This window comes from Colletotrichum higginsianum, chromosome 5, assembly GCF_001672515.1.
Source record: "Colletotrichum higginsianum IMI 349063 chromosome 5, whole genome shotgun sequence".
NCBI lineage: Eukaryota > Fungi > Ascomycota > Sordariomycetes > Glomerellales > Glomerellaceae > Colletotrichum > Colletotrichum higginsianum.
In genome coordinates, this window is record NC_030958.1 from 1,417,463 (window position 1) to 1,436,680 (window position 19,218).

Here is a 19,218-nt window from a genome sequence, read left to right on the forward strand (position 1 = left end):
TCACAGGTGTTACAACTATGCTCAAGAGTGGTCGAAACGAGCCGAAACCGTTCCACGGAGGCCGGTGGGGGTATCAAGCCCGAGAGAGGGAGAGGGCACCACCACGGAGCCGGACAGGTCGCGACGTTCGTATTGCATACCCTTCGTGTGCAAGTAAAGGTGTCTGTACAGGTTAGGGGCAGCGCCAATGGAGACCTCTTTCCAAAGATAATCAACGACGGGGAAATCTTAGCGAGCTTCAATGGGAAAAGTCGGCGTTTGACGAAAGTCGTCACTTAATGGCTAAATTGAGACGCATCTAGTAGTTAAATTGAGCTGAAATATGTCGACCACATCACAGCATGCTTGATCGTGCTATGCCGCCGGGTCCAGCCTTTTGGATGATGTGTCTGACGGCCGGGACACAGCAATTTTAAAAGTGCCAAGGTAAATAGGGTGGCAACCACGGCGTAAGAAGTGAAAATGCGCTTGGGTACTCTTTTGCACTTTTGACAGCACTCTTGACAGCACGTATCAACTCACGACTTGACGGCATTCGACTGATTCGCTGCTTTGCTGCTTTCCATCCCATCTCACATACAGTAAGCGGTGGCTGTGTATGCATGGATACCCTCCCTCCGTCTGATGTTCCAATCATCTCGTCGTCCGATCCCCGGAAATGATGGATTGCCAGCCAAGCCTTTGTCTTTTCCCAATTGGCGCCAAAGGCTCAGACTATCGCAACTCTAAAAGCCTTCGATGGACCTTGGACAAAGACGGCACGGCCCAACTTGGACTGGCCTGCCACCAATAAGACGCTCCTCTCGTATGGGATTGGATATCCGCTTCTAAACCACAGCGCTGTGGAGAGAGTCAAAAACGATGCGGATCCCTTTGGAGTTCTGGGTGTCGTTAGCCACACGAGAGTTGATCCGCAAAACACAGCCCGTCTTCTGGAACAGAACATACCTTGTACGGGATGGGAATGAAATAGTCCGCCGCCATCTCGCAGTCTCTGACCGTCGTGTCGAAAATCCGGAGAACTCCAACATCACCAGGCCGCCCGTCGCCCTTGGCGCTGCCTCCCACGAAGCCGCCACCACCCCATCGCCGGAACAGTTTCGCGAGCATTAGGTATAATTCGGCCTGCGCGAGCGCCATGCCGAGACAGACGCGCGTACCGCCGCAGAACACTGTCAGGTACTTCTCGAGCTGCTCGCCGTCTTCGATCCAGCGCTCCGGGTGGAACCCGAACGGGTCGTAGTAGATTTTCGGGTCCGTCTGCGTCTTGTACGTGCTCATGCCGATGACCGTCCCCGGCGGGAGTCGCAGCGTGCGGCCGCGCTCTTTGTCGTGGTAGGACAGCGTCTCGTCCGGGCATACACGCGCCAGCCGGGAACTCGTACCGAACCCGAGCCTCAGCGCCTCCTTCACGACGCCCCGGAGGTACGGCAGGTTCTCCAGCTCCGCCAGCGACACGACGGCATCACGGTCCGGGATCGCGGCGAAGAGCTCGTCCCGGAGCCTGCGCAGCGTCGACGGCCGGTTGAGGAGGTGAAACACGGCGAGCGACAGCGTCCACGACGTCGTGAGCGTGCCGCCCTGCACCAGGATCTGCCCGTCTTGCCCGAGCCGCGACACCGTCTTCTCCCGCGGCGGCAGGAGTCTGGACGACAACATCTCGTGAAAGATGGTCGGGTGACTGATGTCAAGCTGCCACTTGTCCGTATTCTCCGTCCTTTTGATCTCGGCGATCTGATCCTTGATGTCATTCTTCATCTTGAGGAACCCACCCCACCCTGTGTCGTGAGCCCAGTGACGCAAACGATTATTCGGGAAATGAAAATCTTACCAGGAACGAAACGCCCCGAAAACGACTCGGGCAGTACGTTGACCAGCGTGAGGGCCCAGTTCATATGCTTGATCATCGGGCCGAGGTGGGTGCCCATGAGCAGGTTGTCGGTGACCTCTTTTCCGAAGTTCCGGTCCTCGACTTTGAGTCTTGTTAGCTCGCCAGCCTGGGCGTGCTGCCCGGTCCCGACTTACTGAGATGGTCGCTCCGAGCAAAGCTGTACTGGTTGATGACATCTGGTAACGTCAGTTGGCGGATTCAAGAGACTTTTCTCGGTCTCTTACCGTTGGTGAAAGCTGAGAACGGATACATCACATCCAGGGGCTCCTTGGCCCGCTGGCCGTGATCAAGCAGACGTCCCAGCAGCGCGTCCACTCGCTCCTCTATGACGGGCTGTAACTTCCGTACCGTCTGTGTTGAAAAGAACGGGTTCAAGGCTGAACGTCGCAGTCTGTGATGCTCATGGTTGATGGTAGCTAGTGCGCTTTCTTTTGTCGCGTCAGCTCGGTAGACAGACACCAGACCCATGATGGCTTACCAGGAGATCCAAACTGTCAACTCGATTAGCCAGTGTTATGTTTGTGCGAGAGTTCAGAACGGACCTGCTGAGTGTAAAATGCCCACTTCTCCCGAGGCCGGCCAGGCCCGGTGTACAGCTCCGGAAAGAACTCTGGGTCGCCGACGTGGACCTCCCACGGGCTGATGCGCACGACGGGTCCATACTCCCGATGCATCTCGATAATATTGAACGTGTACTGCCCTCGCAGGACGATGTCATAGTAGAATTCGTAGTATTGCGTCAGAGCCGCCAGCCTGGGGCCCGGAATGTGCGAGATGGGGCTGAAGTAGAGTCGCCGGACTCCGAGCTGGGCGGCAAAAAGCAGCCAGAGACCGAAAAGCAGCCCTGCAAGCTGAGGCAGGGTGAAGCTCGACATGAAATCATGCATTGCCATGTTGGAATGGTTTACTTCCGCTGGAGGGAGATGGTGGGAACTGACGCAGGCGATAGAGCAGCCGCCCGCTTTTTCAACAGACGGTTACCTCTGCCTATGAATGACGGAGTCTCGAGAGATACCAGGTCGACCGGCCGTGTCCCGTAAACACGGTTCTCCACGATACGTGCTTAATGTCAGGTGGCGCGACGGCTGGCCATCGACTAGGGCAGCCAAGCCATTTGGGATGGTCTAGCGTCCCCGAATACTGAGTTAGCACAGACGACAGAGCTAGCCTCCCCCAGTTCCTCCTCTCCTCAACTGTCGCCTCAACCGTGGACAGTCGACGACCATGTCGGTCTGTCGAGGCGAGAGTTTCGTGTGGCATATACGATGGCACGTCGGCGGCGATGTGGGCGTGGGGTTGCGGCCGAAGCTGCAAGCCGCTATTCCCGTGTCAGTCGGAGGCCCGGATGGTGTCAATGGGGCCAGTATCATTGGGGCTGGTGGCTTTCGTCGTGAGAACATGCCCCATCCCCGATGACCCGTCGCGGTCTATTTACACAAGGGCCAGGCATTATCTTGTCGACGACCACGCCGTTTCCGTCCTCTTCTGGGCGAGCTCGAAGCATGGCTACATTCTGTTGGTAAACAACACACTCGACGTCGGCACACAGCATGAAGAGAATCCGACAGTGGCCTCCAACACCAGCCTGGACAGATTGAGACGAATGTAGGCTAATTATAGTGTGATTAAGAACAAATTTCGGCGCCGGCCGACACGGAGCACCCGGACAGCCTCGAACAAGGCCGACGTTGGAGGCGAATGCCTCGCCGAACAGCAGCAGCAGCAGCAGCCCCGCCACAGCCACAGCTATGCAAGCATCGCCAGCGGCGGAGGGGGATGAAGTCGAAATTGACTTCTAGGCAACTAGTGGTCCGCCTGGGAGACAAGCGAAACATGCTTCCATCCACCTCAACGGGAATTCTTGACGGGGGACCCAGTTTCGCAAGGAGATGGGCCGCATGAACGGCGGGCGGTGGCCGCCGATGTAATGCAGGGACCAGTTGTCGTCCCTGTTCCTGTTCCCGCTTCTTGATGTCAAGCCGGAATCGCCATGCTGCATCTGGTCGGAAGAGGCATCAATGAGAACACGCCCTCTGTAAAGGCATGGAGTGATGGCGTTGCGCAGCAGGGCATTTGGGGCTGCAGGGCCGACCGCGACGATCACCTCATCTTGCCCCTCGAAGCTCTGGAAGGCATGACGGCGAGTTCCTTGGATCGTGCCGGTCGAAACAAAAAAACGTTCACCGGGCGAACGATCGGCGACGTCCTACATAGAAAGAACCGAGGAGATGCGGAGTTGGCATCAGAAAGAGAAGAAGTAGAAAGACGAAGGGGGGTAATCCATGGTTCAACGCCAAGGATGGAATTGTAGCTGCCTGGCGATAGTGGAATCTATCATCATGGTCGAGAACCACAGGATGCTGGCTAGGTAGAAAACTATTGGGCGGAGCGGAGCTCAAAAGCACATGGCCGCCGGAAAGAAAGGGGGGGAAAACAAGCTTCAAGGGGTTTCCAGGGAACTGACCTCTTGTCTGGGACCCTAGGTGCCTGTCTACCGGGATCATGTCCCCTGTGGTATACATCGTAAGGCAGTTGTTGCCCAGCTCCCCACGCACAGCCCTCTGGTTCCCTCCGAAGAAGGGGCAGGGAGGGGCACACGGGCACACGGGGAAAGCGGTAAGGCTGATTGTAGGTGCCTCCCTATTGGGCCTTGACCTCTGCCGCCAGAAGGGGTCATCCCTCCAAGATGCGCTAACAAGCACTGCCCACATCCACCCGCCATCCTCCATGGGGAGCTTGCAGGTACTGCAGCAGGCATCTTTCAACAATCTTCTTCGATTCTTTCTCCTCGATACGCTGACAGTGGATCGCAGACAGGGATGATGGGGACCAAGAGATAGGCTGTAGTGATTGGTGAGATTGCAACATGGCACTGCACTCGACTCCTCTCCCCCGCCGTTCCTCAAGATGATCATCTCTCGGACCAGGGATAGCACACTATCCCACCTCGACACACAGCGCAAATGGACGAATGATCTGCTGCCACCAGGCAGCCTGGACGCTCTCACCAATGTCCTCTGCCAAGCCGCTATCTGGAGCTCAGATGAGCGCAAATGAAGTCAAGATGTAGCCTGTGAGCGGCACAGCACCAACTAAAGAAGCCAACGGGTCTAAGCCGACCGACTGGGACTGACTGGGCTGTCTGTGCCGTCTCTCGTCAGACCTGCATGGGGGAGGGGGCTAAAGAAATTTGTTGCCGACAGGCCACAGCACGATGCCGGAAAACGCCTCTTGCATGCCGGCGTATCGTCCTTCCTGATACTTAAGGACTTGGCAGCCGCCCGCCTCGTCCCCTCACCTCAGCCCTCGATAGTGTACTCGATCACTTACCTTATACACACGTCTCACCTATTCACCAAACCGATGCCGTTGTATACCTCAAAAACACCTTGAAGCAACCTCAAGCTGCCTAAACATATATTCTTCTTTTCTTAGACACACACACACACACACACACACAGTAATGGACTTCATCCTCGAATCCCGGGTTCCCAAAGGCGGCGGCGGCAGGGGCGGCGGCGGCCGAAGCAGCTCCGGCAAATCCTCCAAATCAAAACCCAAGACGAGCAAGTCCAAGTCCAAGTCCAAGGGCGGTCACATCGTCGCCGGCGGTGGTGGAGGCGGCGGCGGAGGAGGTGGAGGTGGCTTCGGCGCCCTCCCCCTCTGGGCCCGGATCCTCATCATTGTCTTGATCGTCTGGTTCGTCCTGTTCCTCGTATCCTTAACATATTATCTGGTCCAGGGTAAGTTTATCCCGTTTTCCGACGTCCGCACAGCGGCACGACTGCCGAAATGACCGTGAACCCGCGACTTACAATAACACCCCAGAACTCAAACGCAAGAAGGAAGGTCACAAGTTCCGCCTGGGCCACGTCCTCGGCCGCGCCCTCCTCGTGTCGACGGGCCTTTGGGTCCCCGTCTTTTTCTACAAGAAACTCGCCGCCTACAGGAAGAACAAGTCTGTCACCAGCGGCGGCGAATCCGGCGTTCGCGGCGGAGTCTACGCCAAGATCGAAGAAGGCAGGTCCGACGAAGGCCACAACCGGGACTCCTGGTTCGCCGGCGCTGCATCGGGCAACCAAGGCAACGGCAACACCGCGGAAAGCAAATTCGAGCCCATGGGCTACGCGCCCTACCGCTCGCAGACGCCCGTCCCGCCGTACGCTCCCCCCGTGGTGTCCGGGCCCAGCCCGGCCCCCGCAGCGACGACGGGGGCGGCCGCGGAGTACTACTTGCCGCAGCCGCCTTCACAAACCGCGCCCACGCAGCATCCGCCCCAATACAGCTAAAGACGGACGCCTTTGTACGATGTTATGACATTTTAATGTTTTGAATTATTTTTTGCTCGGTGCGATACCCCGTTATTCTGAGTTGGCGTTTCTTCTTCGGCTTTATTTTTTCCACGTTTTCGAGCTATAGCCGGAGTGTCACGATGCAAAAAAGACATTTTTTTTCCAACTCGGCCGAGAATGGCATTCATGTGTGAAAGTCCCTCTCGCGGAGAGCATCGTTTCAAATGATCGCCTGCTCGCTGCCCTCTGCTTTTGTGACATTTCGTCAAAGAGCGAGCGTCTGTATGTATACAGGCACTCGTCGCCATGGAGATATCCGACCAATCGGTGCTTCCTAAACGCAATGTTGTAAATCCTCAAGACTTCTCCTCTCACGGCGTACACGATCATGGATACAGAGGCCAGCCATGCCACTTGTTTCGCGTCCTCGAGTCGGCTGGTGAACGATCGGTCACCTCTCAGTCGCCGAATCGAAGGGAGGGGGGACACGCAGCCTCCTCTCCGTTGCGCCACGGCCTGCAATCTCGCTTTGGCCACGCTGGCTGCATTTAAGATCGTCAGTAGGTGATCTTCCGCTTCCTCCCGGCGCCAAAACTTACGCCAAAGTTGCCGCGTCCAATATGTTCCCGCTCCGGTCGGATGAGTTCCGCCCATCAGTAACGTCCACCGCTGCGAAAGAAAAGTCAGCCTGTTGTTATTGCCCGCGCCGTGTTTCCCTCCCTCCCCTCAAATCCCACAAGTGATGAACATACCTCATTGACCAACAGCGACCTCGCATGCTGGTCCGTAAAAGAGAGGGGCAAAGGCACCAAGCTCGGCCGTCACTTCTTCGGCGGGACCGCACCCCCACCCCGGTTCTTACTAGAAGCCGAGACCGAACCCGCCGCCGATCCCGCCTGCTGCATCGGCCCCGTCGTCACCGGCGGCCCGAACGCGCTCCCCGCGCTCTTTTGTCCCGCTCCGGCACCGGCCCTGTTCCCGCCGGCCCAACGCGGGTTGGACCGGACGAAACTCCCCAAGTCCGTGGTGTCGTATCCACTTCGGCCCATCCTTTCCTCGGGCTCGGGCCCTTGGCTAGATGCTCGTCACGCTCCCTCCTTCTTGTTCTTCTTCTTCGGTATCTGAATAGTTTCAGTACCTGGTCGTACTACTCGTATTACACAAACGCTGCGTTGTGTCGAGGGGGGGATGTCGTCGGTTTTCCCTCTCTTTCAAGTCGTGAGTCAGACTGGTTATTACTATCTTGTCAACGCGGTCGTGGTAGCAAGAAGGCAGGCCGGTTATGACTGGAAACCGTGTCGAAAAGCTTGGTGTTTTTGACGATTTCTCTTCCGAATAACATCATCTGAGTGAACTGAAAGACGGCCTTGTGATCAGAGGGGACAAAAACTTTCGTTCCGATGACTGCTGGTTGAGTAAAGCAAAAGTGTTGATTGTTCGCTTTCTTCCCCCCCAAATATAACGCAGGCAAACGTGTGGGTATGTCCGTTTCGAGACGGAAGTCATCCGTACCCTGGTTCTCTGTCCTCGGCCTTATATACCAAAAGACTAGAACCCATGCCTTGTCGCACTTCCTGTCCCCCAAAAGAGTCAAAGATTGCGAGATTGTCCCAGACTTTTGTTTGCTCACGACTGACTCAAATTTGTCTCAGGGTGCTTTTCGTGTGTCACTTCTTCCCAAAAGGCGCCCAAGGGCGTGCAAAAAGGGATGCGACGGAGGAAATGGAGGGGGGTCAAAATTTCCCCTTCAATGGACGGATGATTTTTTTTTTCTTTTTCTTTTTCTTTCTCTCCCCCCTTCCCGCTATGACAATCTGTTTGGCGACTGCTATGTTCGTTTCTTGTACGACCGTATCTTAAAATACTGAGACAAATGCTATGCCATCACTGGTATTTGTTGAGCAAGGGAGCTGACAGGTCTCGATTGGAGGTCTCAAATCTTGTCATTGTTTTTCGGAAATTTGTATCAGTCTAGACAATGAGGCCTCATGGGTACTGCTTTTTCCAAATCTTGGGGAGACTGCGGAGATGAACCCTGCCAGCCAGATGGCTGGGACCGGACTGGACTGGATGTCGTTCCGGGATGACGTTCGGCGGCTCAAGTCAGACGTCTTCGTTCCTTGGTTAATGAGGGAGGCACTCAACGAGTCAGTAAGATGACTGGCGATGGATTGAAGGGGCAACGCCATTGTAACAATGGGCTACGCTGGCCTGGAACAGCCGCGGCTAAGTTGGTGTCTTGATCAGTCATGGAAGGGAGTCGCCAGCATATTCCTCCATGAAATATTGAAATTGCAATCAGTGACCAAGTCACACCATAGCCTACGCCGTAAAATCCGAGAGGCAATCTCTTTCGTATTAATCGCAATCCTAGGAACGTCGGCGTCCGGTGTCCCTCAAAGCGAGATCCTTTCCTTGGCGACAGACTGGACTGTCTTCCAACATCGTGGCGAGGTAAAAGTTATTTATTGAACTGGGCAACAAGACAAGCAAGCTTTGAAAACGCAAACAGCTATTGCGGAGCGTCCATGAGAAAGACGATGTAGGAATGAAAAGAGGTTATGTATTAGGATTCGATGAAGTACACCATGAGAAGTATTGCGACTGATGCTGTTTCCTTGCTACGACCGACACACTGAAAAAGACCTTTAAACTCATTTGCAATCATGCTTCATCGCGTGGCATTAGTGGCAAACAAGTCGAGCAGGCTCAACACGCGGCCTTACTCTTCGAAGGGTGGTCAATCCTTTGATCCTTGGCTGTTTCGCACTTGGCCTTCTCATCCCGACCGTATTGATCACTGTTGGATGGTGTTAGCTGAGGTATCACAGGGAGGTGAGCTTTGATTATACTTACCTCACTGCCAATGTCCCCACGAAGCTTGGTTACGACATCAGGTGGACTTGTCGTTCTTTGAAAGGCTGATGCTGGTGCGAGGTGTAGTCTCCTTCAACGAAGAAGGCTCGGCTTCGGCGGGCTCGGGACCACTCTTTGGCGTGGTTTTCTGTTCAGGCGATCGCTGAGAGTCCTTGTCCTGATGGTCTTGTTTCTTTGGTTCTTGGGCCTGAAATTGGCTATGCGGCGCATCAGGATCGACCTCGAGCTTGTCGTTGCGGCCTAAGATTCGTCGAAGCCTGGCACGGAACCCTCGTCTCCGTTTGGACGGTTGAACTCCAGCAACTCGTTCTGCCTTCCGTTCGGATCGATTCGCTGAGCTGCGCTTCGTCTTCCGAGTCGTGTTCCCAGGCGGATGTCCGGGAGGTCGAGACGGAGGCGACGAGACAGGCGATTCATCTGCCAGTATGCCTGGAGGAAGATCGACATGCAAGTCCAGGTCTTCGTTGGACGAGAGTGGTCCTCGGGACTCGATTGATGCTCGCGAAGCGCGTGTTGCGCGCGAGGTCTGACGGGATGTCAACCTCCTGCCGGCGGCTTTCAGGGATTCCTTGCTGCGGCGGAAGTCCTCGGCCAGGTCGGCCAGGTCCTGCTCGTCGTAAATGGGCCCCGGCGCTGGAATCATGGCTGTGCCAAACATGGTCTCGTCCTTTTCTTCTTCTTTTTTGGGTTGTTTTGTGTGTGGACTTTCTTCACGATGTTCTCGTTTCGGCGGCCGACGCGGCTGCTCTCTTTGCGCCTCTTTTCTGTCGGGTCTTTCGGTTTTGTCAGTCGTGTCGTTCTCCTTCTCGTCTGTTTTCGTCCCCCTTCTTGTGGTACTTAAGGGCGGCGGCACGCCGTTCTCTGCAAGACAAGGCCGTCAATGCAAAGCAGGCGTGGCCAGTAGGTATATCGCGGATGGAATGGAGCAGGTGGCGCGATTTATGACTTTTAATCAAGGAATGCGGGATTTCAAAGCGAGTAATAGCACAAAGAGGTGTAAGGCTGAGGTTTTCGACGTTGGGAGAGAAACGACACCAGTAGAAGGAAGGCCGAGCGATGGGATGTCCTTGAGTAAATGGTACGTGGCGAACGTGTCCATCAAGCAAACAAGGCAGGAGAACCTAGGAGCTACTGCCGATGGCATTATGCAGGCACCTTTCTTTGAGGAAGCTCCCATTCGATACTGGAACTACCTATTAGCGTCCGGGAGACTCGGCGGAAGTAAGCATCGGCCATCTGGCAATAGGCGGCATCGACCACTAGAAAACATCCCGATCGGAGACAGACAGCAGATAACTAACCCCAGGCAGCTCGTGTAGTGTCGTTAATTCATCGTTGAGATTAAGCTTTGTATCAAGATTCGCGTCGAGGTATCACCAGCCGTCAAGATAACCCTCGCATCAGAGCCAAACACCCAATGCCAAAGACTCCTCCTACCAATGGGCCGTGAGACCAGAATACGTACACATTGAAGCAGCCACCAACTCCTATATCCTTTGTCAAATTCGAACTTCATTAATACGCTTCTCTGTTCCGTCTCATTCTCGTCGTTGACATTTAAGGCCAGCGGTTGGGCCCAATGATGTCGCCAGGTGCCACTTGCGTTCTGATGGCTGTGCCCTTCCAGTCCATCGTCTGGAAAACGTCGACATTGCCCCACCACTGAGGTGGCCTGGCCGACGTAAGGTACAGCGTGAAGAAGATGATAAGCGTGGCCACGATAAGTCCGCAATCGAGGGCTGCCGAAGTGATGTAGTTGTACTGCAACCACCAGCCGGTGTAACGGCGCTTGATGAAGAAATTGAAGATGGTGCCAACGAGTGCCCAGCAAAGGTAGATATAGACACTGGCAGGAGGCAACCAGCCGGAGCCGCCGTAGAGGAGCGGCGTGTTGACATAGCGCCAGATGCTCTTGGGCCACTTACGGGCGAGGAACCAGGTGATGACCGGAGTGATGGCGCCAACGAGCCAAAACCATTGGAGGGATGAGTACAGGGCCTGGCCCGAAAAGATGCGGGCGGGACCGATTGCACCCCAGATGATGGATGCCGTGAAGAAGACGCGACCGCCAGGGCAGGTGTAGCTGTTCGGTTGGTCGGGCTGGCAGACGTCCGGAATGTGGCCGAGAGCCCAGTTCATGACGGCGATCTGGACGACTGCCGACCAGAGCGAGGCGACAAGCTGGGACGCAAACATGGTACGCGGCGGCACCTTCATGTAGTGACCGAGCTTGAGATCCTGGGCGAAGTAGAGCGCCTGCGACATGCAAATGTAGCCGTAGTTCTTGAACATCATCATGGCAAGGGGCCGGCCGGGTACCATGTAGCCAATGATAAACTCGGTCAGGACGTTGAGGCCGAGTTGGATGTTGGTTATGGCCTGGACGATGCCAATGGGGATGAGCCAGACAACCGGAATCAGGATGCAGACGACGTAGGCCCAAGCAGGGAAGCCAGTGGGCCAGCCGGCAACAACGCCGAAGGAAATGCCGACCATGACGACGAACAGCGCTATGTCGATGTTAGTTAGAGAAAGGTTGAAAGTATTCGCGCGAGCGGCCTACCAAGATACCACCAGTCCTCGGCATCGCGGTACTTCTTCATCAAACGCATATGCACGTCATCCTCCTGGTGGCGGGCAAGCTTGAACTGGCCCCAGATCTCCGTGCCATGGTACAAAACAACGTGGACGACGACGGCGGCCACGGCGGCAAAAGACAGAGCGTAGGCGAGAGCAAACTGCGTGGGCAGGTAAAGCGGCGAGTAATCGTTGTAAGCGGTCTCGTTGAACTGCAGGTTAGCATCGAGGATGCGAGTGACGTTGTAGACGGCGCCGGTATTGTCGAACGACTCGGAGCTCTGCACAGGGAAGTAGTCGGAATACCAGGTGCCAGAGAAGTGGATGCCGGAAGAAACGATGATAAAGAAGATGATGATGCCAGCAATCACGTTGGCGATGGCATGGAAAGGCGGGATCAGCGGGGAGGTGAGATAGCCCGAGATGACGGTCCAGTCGAATGAGATGGGCATGAGTCCATAGCCTGAGAGACCTCCGAAGAGCTTGTTGACAATCTCATTCTTAGGAGCGACCCAGCAGATCCACGTAAAGTACGACAGCCCCTGAAAGATCCAACCGGGGAACCAGTACCAGATGAAGGCGCCGCTGCCGACGATAAGGAACCAGCGGTAGCGGCCAATCTTCCAGCCATTGGTCTTCGTCGGGTCCGAGCCGGAGTGGTCGTGGAGGGTATAGAACAGGGCGCAGTTGACCAGGTTCGAGGGCCAGATCATGGCTGAGGGCCAGACGAGGAAGCGCCGTGCCAACCCAGCCAGGCCGTACCCGGTGCACAAGGTCGTGATGCCGAAAAGCAACTGGAAGGCCCAACCAAAATGCTGCTTGTAGAAGAGCTGCTGGGCAAGTAGAACGTCGGTCGCATACAAGACACCACCTCCGTACGCGGCCTAGAGCATCATGTTAGTCGCCATCGTTGAAAAGAGTCATGGTCACCGGGCCGTCCTTGGCGCCGCGACATCGATATCTTGGCTGCCGCGAAGGCTCCGATCTAGGCAGGCTCTGAATACCCCACCGCGTCCGGACCTCACTTGTTCAAACTTACGTTGGACATGGCAACGATGATGACGTGCTCCTTGTAGTTGAAGCGACCGGGCTTGAGGTTGAACTTAATGCCGAAGACGTTCTGTTCCTTGTCCGGCATGACTAAATCCCAACCCAGGCCGATGGGGTAGGCGATGAGCTGGACGACGTAGGTGGTGATGGTGACACTGGGGTTGCGCAGAGAGAAGAGCATGTTGACGCCGGAGCCAACGGTGCAAAGCAGCATGCCGATGACCCAGGCACGAATCGTGTTTGCGGGCAAATCGACATCGTAGTTCCGTACTACAGCGCGGACCTTTGTCGCGGCGTCGCATTCATGTCAGCGACTTGGACGGTTTCCGGTTCCCCCCCCCCCCCCCCCCCATCCGCGTGTCCAGCATGCTTGGACGAGGAGTGCTTCGCGACATACCTCTGGATAAGGCGAGTTATCCTCCATAAGGGCCTGCTCGATTTCGAGGCCTTTCTCGGCGTTACCGGTGGCGAGAGCGGTATCGACATCGTTGAGCTCGTCAATTGGCATGTTGGGATCGAGCTTATGCGCCTTCTCGAACCGAGCCAGAGCCTTGAGCGGCTCGATACCCGTGGCCTCGGCATCGTCGTCGAGGGCGGGGTAGGGCGTGATCTCCTCGGGCTCGCCACGTTTGCGAAAGAAGGACGGCATGGTGAGGGCTGTCGAGGACTTTGTGTATGCCTCTCTCTCTCACCTTCGCTCTACTGTTGACCGAGTAGATTGAAAGGGGAGAGGTTGGAGCGCGCCGATTGCGGATGGGCTGAAGAGCGACCGACAAGATAAGAAAAAAGGACGAAAGTAGGCCCCAAGGCCACAAACGGGGGGGGACGACGACTGGGGACGGCGGGCGCCAAGGGCTTTTTCAATCAAATCAACCGAAGGAGATGGCGGCGGCGAGGGTGGTGCCGGTCGGCGGCCTGCAGGCTAACAAGACAAGGTGACAAGGTAGTGCATTCGTTCCGGTGTAGAGTAGGCCAGCCAGTGCCGGGCCAGTCAAAAAATAATGATAAAAAATAATAAAACCCAAATCCCACTTCCCGTGGATCACCAACGAGTGACGGGGACGATGGCTTCTGGGCGATCTCTCTTCTCTATTGTGGCCCCTGGAAAATCTATGGCGGCGGGTATTTGCGTCTGCTCGAGGTGGCTCTGGATCAGTTAAGTCGGAAGTTTGCAGAGTCCACAGAGAGACAGAGACAGGCACATCCAACGCATAAGGCGATGCTGGACCCTCGCTCTCCGTATCGACGCCCCCATATCGCAGTGTACCGTGTGGGTGGGCGCTTCCCTGGGTGATTTGGGCCATGGGTAGAGGGGGCCCGAGGGGATCAGAAGAATTCGGCTCGCTAGCGTGCTATCACGACACAAGCATAGAAGCGACGCGACAGCCCGCGGCCCAGCGGCCGTTTGTCGACCTTCCTAAACCAGGGTAGCGACATCCGATGGGGCTGTGGTCCTGTGGAGGAGGCGAGGGCGAGGGAAGAAAGAAGAATGGTTCGTCGGGGAGAGGGGGGTGACATGAGGACAATGGCAACCTGGTCCACACCTCTAGGCTAGCAGTAGCACACTTGGGAATGACTGAGGCAGTGAAGCCGACTCCCCCCCCTCTCTCTCTACCTCTTTGTCGCTGTTGGTTCAAACTCGACGTCTAGGTGGTGCACCGCCTAATGCTTGACCCTTTGTCCCCTGTCACCGATCCGGGAATTGCTTGCTGATCGCCCAAGGCCTGGATTGAAGCCGAGAACAGACGAGGGGACAGGTAGGTTGTAATCATTGCGTTGGTGAGATGAATGGACTGCAAACGGCATGACTGCTTTTCGTCTGATGTGAGCTGTCAGTTGTCGTAGCTCTGCTGGTTTTTCGCAACGGGCCGGGATGGAAGCCCTGGGGGCTCGGAGCTGAAAGCTAGCAGAACCAATGCCAATGCCGCTATTGCGCGAGACTTGGCGAGTCACTGCATTTTGGGACTTTGGTCGGATTGCGTCTCATCCGCCAATCACGATGCGTTCTCTTCGGCCGGGAAGAAGGCGACTCCCTGGATTGCCCCGGCTTATCTTTTGCAGGTGAATAAACTGGTGTGAATGGCTGCCGGGGCAGTCCTCGTCGAGTCTAATATTCCAATCTTATTGCCGATGGCGCTGTTTCTGTTTCTCGGCTTCGATACTCTGGAGTTTTACATGTCCTGGTGCGCGCCATGTTAGTTGGTTGAGCTCACAATCGAAAAGGTGACCGGCTGGCATGTTTCCCGCAGATTTGTACGGGTAATGCTCCCCGACACCAGCTTTGACAAAGGCCGAGAAAGGCTCTAGAGAAGCCCTTTAGTGGTTCTTGGATTCCTTCGACTGTTTCCTGGCTCCCACCCGGCCACAGGATAATCCAGAAAGTCCGGCGTGTGACGAGGTGCTGGCCCCCTGGGACCCTGGGTTAAGATACCACCCAGGATAAAGCAAAGTCGTTCGTTCCCTATCAACCTAATCATCGTCGGCAACGGAGACTTCTCGCTCTCTGCCGGCGTGTGCCTACTGCGCGAGTGCAGCGCCAAGACGGCATCGGGACCCACCCCCCGTTACAGGAGTCAGGGCCTGGAGCTCTCCTCCGGGCTACAGTTGCTGGTCCCGAATCCGGTGCCATGCCGTCACATAAACCGCTCTGTGCTTGCTTACCTGCCTAGGTGTAGCCAGACCAGATCGCCGTCTGAGCGTCGGCATCTCCTCGCAGCTTCTTCGTGTTCCAGACGGGCATAGTTCGTAATCGACACCAAGCCACAGCCCATTGCCCTCGGGACTCATCACTCAGATGCTCTGGGCGGCAAAGTCGGCATCGCTCCGGCCGCCCGATCGGGTCCAGTCGTCCCTCTGTCCGTGTCCTTCTCCATGAACCCACAAAACAGCTTCACTACAAATCGGTATGGCCTTGGCAGACACCCTGAAAGACGTCGCACTAGAAGCCCCGAAGCATCATCCGCCATCGCGATCCATTTCTCGGCCCGCGGTGCCCGTCATTTTGAGGCTGAAGCAAGCAAGTGTATTTCATCCACCTGTACAGTGGTTGGAGGGACCGTCTCCGAACAATTGTGTCCTAGGGAAATCCTCGCGCTCCGCTCGGTCTGTCATATGTCGTCATTCACTCCTCATCATCGGCTCAACAGCCGCACCACATGTTACAGCTGTTTTCATAACGTGCTGCCGTATATAAACCTCACTCAACTGGCGACTCACTGGTCTTGGCAATCCTGACATCCATAACATAAAATTGTCCCATTCCCGAACCAGGCATCTCTGATACGAAATCCGCTCCCCACACCACCTACATAGTTTCTGTAGACCAAGCTTCCACCATGCCTCTTGCAAGTCACGTACGTATCTCGTTTACTAGATTCCAGACACACCAAAACCCTAGTACTCACATGCAATTCACCTCAGGTCAACCCTGAGGATATCGTCCAACGATTGCAGGCAACCCACATCACGCCCGCCGGACATGCCAACATTCTCAGCCATGCTACCTCTGCACACATCCAGCCCTATGATAGTCGCTACACCAGTCAAACAAACATCCCCAAGTACAAAATCCCCGATGAAGGTGCCCCGGGAGATACTGTTTTCCAAATGATCAGGGATGAACTGGATCTCGACGGGAAGCCCAACCTCAACCTGGCGAGGTGAGCATCGACCACATCCCCCCGGATGTTATTCGTCATTGTACTTACACACCAGGCTTCAAGTTTCGTCGGTACTTGGATGGAGCCTAATGCCACCCAGCTCATGCAGGAGAACCTGTCCAAAAATCTGTCTGATGCAGACGAGTACCCCGCCATGATGGACATGCACCAGCGCTGCATTAGCATCATCTCGCACCTCTGGGGCGTCCAGCCTGGCGAGAAAGCCATTGGTTCTGCGACCACCGGCTCGTCAGAGGCCATCCACCTCGGCGGCCTCGCCATGAAGCGGAGATGGCAGATCAAGCGCAAGGAGCAGGGCAAGGACGCCTCAAAACCCAACATCCTCATGGGCTCCAACGCCCAGGTTGCGCTCGAGAAATTCGCGCGCTACTTTGACGTCGAGGCCCGCATCCTGCCGGTCAGCAAGAAGAGCCACTACCGCCTGGATCCGGCCCTTGTGAGGGAGAACGTGGACGAAAACACCATCGGCGTCTTCGTCATCCTTGGCAGCACGTACACGGGCCACTATGAGCCCGTCGAGGAGATTTCCCAGATCCTTGACAAGTACCAGGACGAGACCGGCATCGATATCCCCATCCACGTCGACGCTGCGTCTGGTGGTTTCATTGCCCCTTTCACCCACGCAGGTGTCGGCGGGTCCAAGTGGTAAGTCCATGCCCGACTGGCCCGATGGTTTCTCTCTCTCATCATACTGACGTCTACAGGAACTTCGAGCTCCCTCGTGTCAAGTCGATCAACGTCTCCGGGCACAAGTATGGCCTCGTCTACGCCGGCCTGGGCTGGATCATCTGGCGCGACCAGTCCTTCCTGCCAGAGGACCTCATCTTCGAGCTGCACTACCTCGGCGGCACCGAAAAGTCCTTTACCCTGAATTTCTCTCGCCCTGGCGCTCAGGTCATCGTCCAGTACTACAACCTCATCCACCTGGGCTTCGACGGTTACCGCTCCATCATGGAAAACTGTCTCTCCAACGCTCGCCTTCTTGCCCAGAGCCTAGAGGCCACGGGATGGTACATCGTCGTGTCCGACATCCACCGTCGTGCCCCCCACAAGGCGGCCAGCGACGCCGTGAAGTCGATCGTCGGCCAGGCCACCAGCACTGTCGGAGGCGAAGATGCGGCGCCACGGGAGACTTCTGCCGATTACGTAGCCGGCCTTCCTGTCGTCTCTTTCCGCCTGACGGACGAGTTCAAGAAGAAGTACGCGCACATTAAGCAGGAGACCATCTCCCTCATGCTCCGCGCCCGCGGCTGGATCATCCCCAACTACCCGCTCCCGCCCAACGAGGAGAAGATTGAGATCCTTCGGGTCGTCATCCGCGAAACTATGACCTTTGACCTGCTCGAGCGTCTGCTCACGGACATCGCCGAGGTCACCGAGGCGCTCATCGAAAACGATGAGATTGATCTGCAGGTGTTGAAGAAGCACCACAGCCGCAGACGGGTGCACGTCAAGGACGATGAGACGAAGAACAAGAAGGACGGCGCGAAGGGCGCGGTTACGGAGTCCGGAAACGAGGTCCAGTCGATGAAGGACGGTATTCATCGTGCCGTGTGTTGAGATCTGGTGCCCATGATTTCGGATGAGTGCGGACTTGTATTGTATGATTCATGTCAGAAATAGCGAGAAATGTCAAGATTATCTCACTTTAAACCAGTTTAGAGCCAATTCAGCATGTGATTGCACGAGGTCATATTGCTACGTGAGCTGTCCGAGTGCATTCTGCATGCGGCAATTCTACTGTCGTCCCGGAGATCATGATTCTCAAACCACCTATGTCTACCAATATGTGGCATATAGGTTCCTAAAGTCATTGCATGAATGTTTTCATGTGCATCGACGACGGCCTTGCCGTGGTGTTTGAGCGGCTACCCGGGAGGATGGAAACCCTTCACGGCCTGCTTCGCCTGCAGTCCGTCGAGCGAGCTGTTGCTTCCAACCCGAACCGCATATTGCCAGACGATCTCTATCTAGTAATGTTAGGGCCCATGTGCTATGCTTCCATTCGGCAAAGACGCACCTGATCTGAGGATGTTGGGTAGGTTTGGCTCTGTGTCTCATGGCAACACGCTCCGGCGGTTGGCGGTAAAGTGTCCCGAATGATAGCAGTAGTTGTGAAAGACCACTATGCGACTGCCTCAATCATTTCCAGTCGACATGTCAGAAACTGCAGGCGTCGCTTCTTGCTCTCCCACGACCTTTGGCTCTCGAAACGGCCGCCGCTTTTGCCTGGGCGCGCTGACCGGGAACCGCTTGACGTTGCCGCAAGTCTGGCACTTGGTGACCATGACATCGGCCCAGGGCTTCTTGCCGCCCTTGCTCATGTTCTCAACCCTCGTGGAGCACGTCTTCCCCTCCACGAGCAGAGAGTCACAGTACTTGCACATCATCTGCTTGAGCAACGGGCTCGGGCGGATCTGGGCCTTGAGGGAGACGGCCCGGATGTCGGAAACGAAACGCCGGGCAACTGTATCGGTTGTTCTCATCGTCGAGTGCTTCCCGAGACTGGTGACACGAGGAGCATCGTGAGCCTGCGATGAGTTGGAGGTTGAGTCAGTGCCAGGCCGCGACTGCACAGTAGCCAGGTACGAGGCGGCCTGGTGCAGGTAGGAGACGCGCGTGTACGCGTGCCGGTTTGGCAGACTCTCACTTTTAGGCTTTGCCATTTTCGACCTCCCTGTGGTTTGTCAAAGGTTTCATCGAGCGAGAGGCATTGAATCCAGTCCGTATTGCAGTTGCAATGAGACTCAGTCCCTTTTTTTTTTTTTTTTTTTGCGCTTTACAAAAAGCTCTGCAGGGGTGGTGGATAAGGCAATTACCTACCTAGGTAGGTCGGGGTAGTGTACAAGCC

The 19,218-nt window shown here is 55.8% G+C and overlaps 6 protein-coding genes across 6 annotated transcripts; 2 read left to right on the plus strand and 4 right to left on the minus strand.

Annotated features, from left to right (window-relative positions):
- Positions 1 to 827: 827 nt before the first annotated feature.
- CH63R_07370 (Cytochrome p450) lies at positions 828 to 2,784 on the minus strand (the record flags this gene model as incomplete). The annotated part of the gene is made up of 7 exons (XM_018302345.1): positions 828 to 881; positions 949 to 1,778; positions 1,832 to 1,972; positions 2,026 to 2,067; positions 2,116 to 2,319; positions 2,370 to 2,382; positions 2,434 to 2,784. The coding sequence occupies 7 exons, from the start codon at positions 2,782 to 2,784 to the stop codon at positions 828 to 830; spliced, it is 1,635 nt and encodes a 544-aa protein (XP_018157123.1).
- Positions 2,785 to 5,354: 2,570 nt separating this feature from the next.
- Positions 5,355 to 6,180, plus strand: CH63R_07371 (uncharacterized protein; the record flags this gene model as incomplete). Its single annotated transcript, XM_018302346.1, has 2 exons — positions 5,355 to 5,634; positions 5,720 to 6,180. 2 exons carry the CDS (start codon positions 5,355 to 5,357, stop codon positions 6,178 to 6,180), a joined length of 741 nt encoding a protein of 246 aa, XP_018157124.1.
- A 2,896-nt stretch (positions 6,181 to 9,076) lies between these two features.
- Positions 9,077 to 9,718, minus strand: CH63R_07372 (uncharacterized protein; the record flags this gene model as incomplete). The annotated part of the gene is made up of 1 exon (XM_018302347.1): positions 9,077 to 9,718. One exon carries the CDS (start codon positions 9,716 to 9,718, stop codon positions 9,077 to 9,079), a length of 642 nt encoding a protein of 213 aa, XP_018157125.1.
- Positions 9,719 to 10,617: 899 nt separating this feature from the next.
- Positions 10,618 to 13,336, minus strand: CH63R_07373 (OPT family small oligopeptide transporter; the record flags this gene model as incomplete). Its single annotated transcript, XM_018302348.1, has 4 exons — positions 10,618 to 11,570; positions 11,624 to 12,521; positions 12,677 to 12,970; positions 13,085 to 13,336. 4 exons carry the CDS (start codon positions 13,334 to 13,336, stop codon positions 10,618 to 10,620), a joined length of 2,397 nt encoding a protein of 798 aa, XP_018157126.1.
- A 2,686-nt stretch (positions 13,337 to 16,022) lies between these two features.
- On the plus strand, positions 16,023 to 17,927 carry CH63R_07374 (Glutamate decarboxylase; the record flags this gene model as incomplete). Its single annotated transcript, XM_018302349.1, has 4 exons — positions 16,023 to 16,040; positions 16,108 to 16,346; positions 16,410 to 17,012; positions 17,072 to 17,927. 4 exons carry the CDS (start codon positions 16,023 to 16,025, stop codon positions 17,925 to 17,927), a joined length of 1,716 nt encoding a protein of 571 aa, XP_018157127.1.
- A 578-nt stretch (positions 17,928 to 18,505) lies between these two features.
- Positions 18,506 to 19,033, minus strand: CH63R_07375 (RNAse P Rpr2/Rpp21/SNM1 subunit domain-containing protein; the record flags this gene model as incomplete). Its single annotated transcript, XM_018302350.1, has 1 exon — positions 18,506 to 19,033. The coding sequence occupies one exon, from the start codon at positions 19,031 to 19,033 to the stop codon at positions 18,506 to 18,508; it is 528 nt and encodes a 175-aa protein (XP_018157128.1).
- Between the last annotated feature and the right edge of the window lie 185 nt (positions 19,034 to 19,218).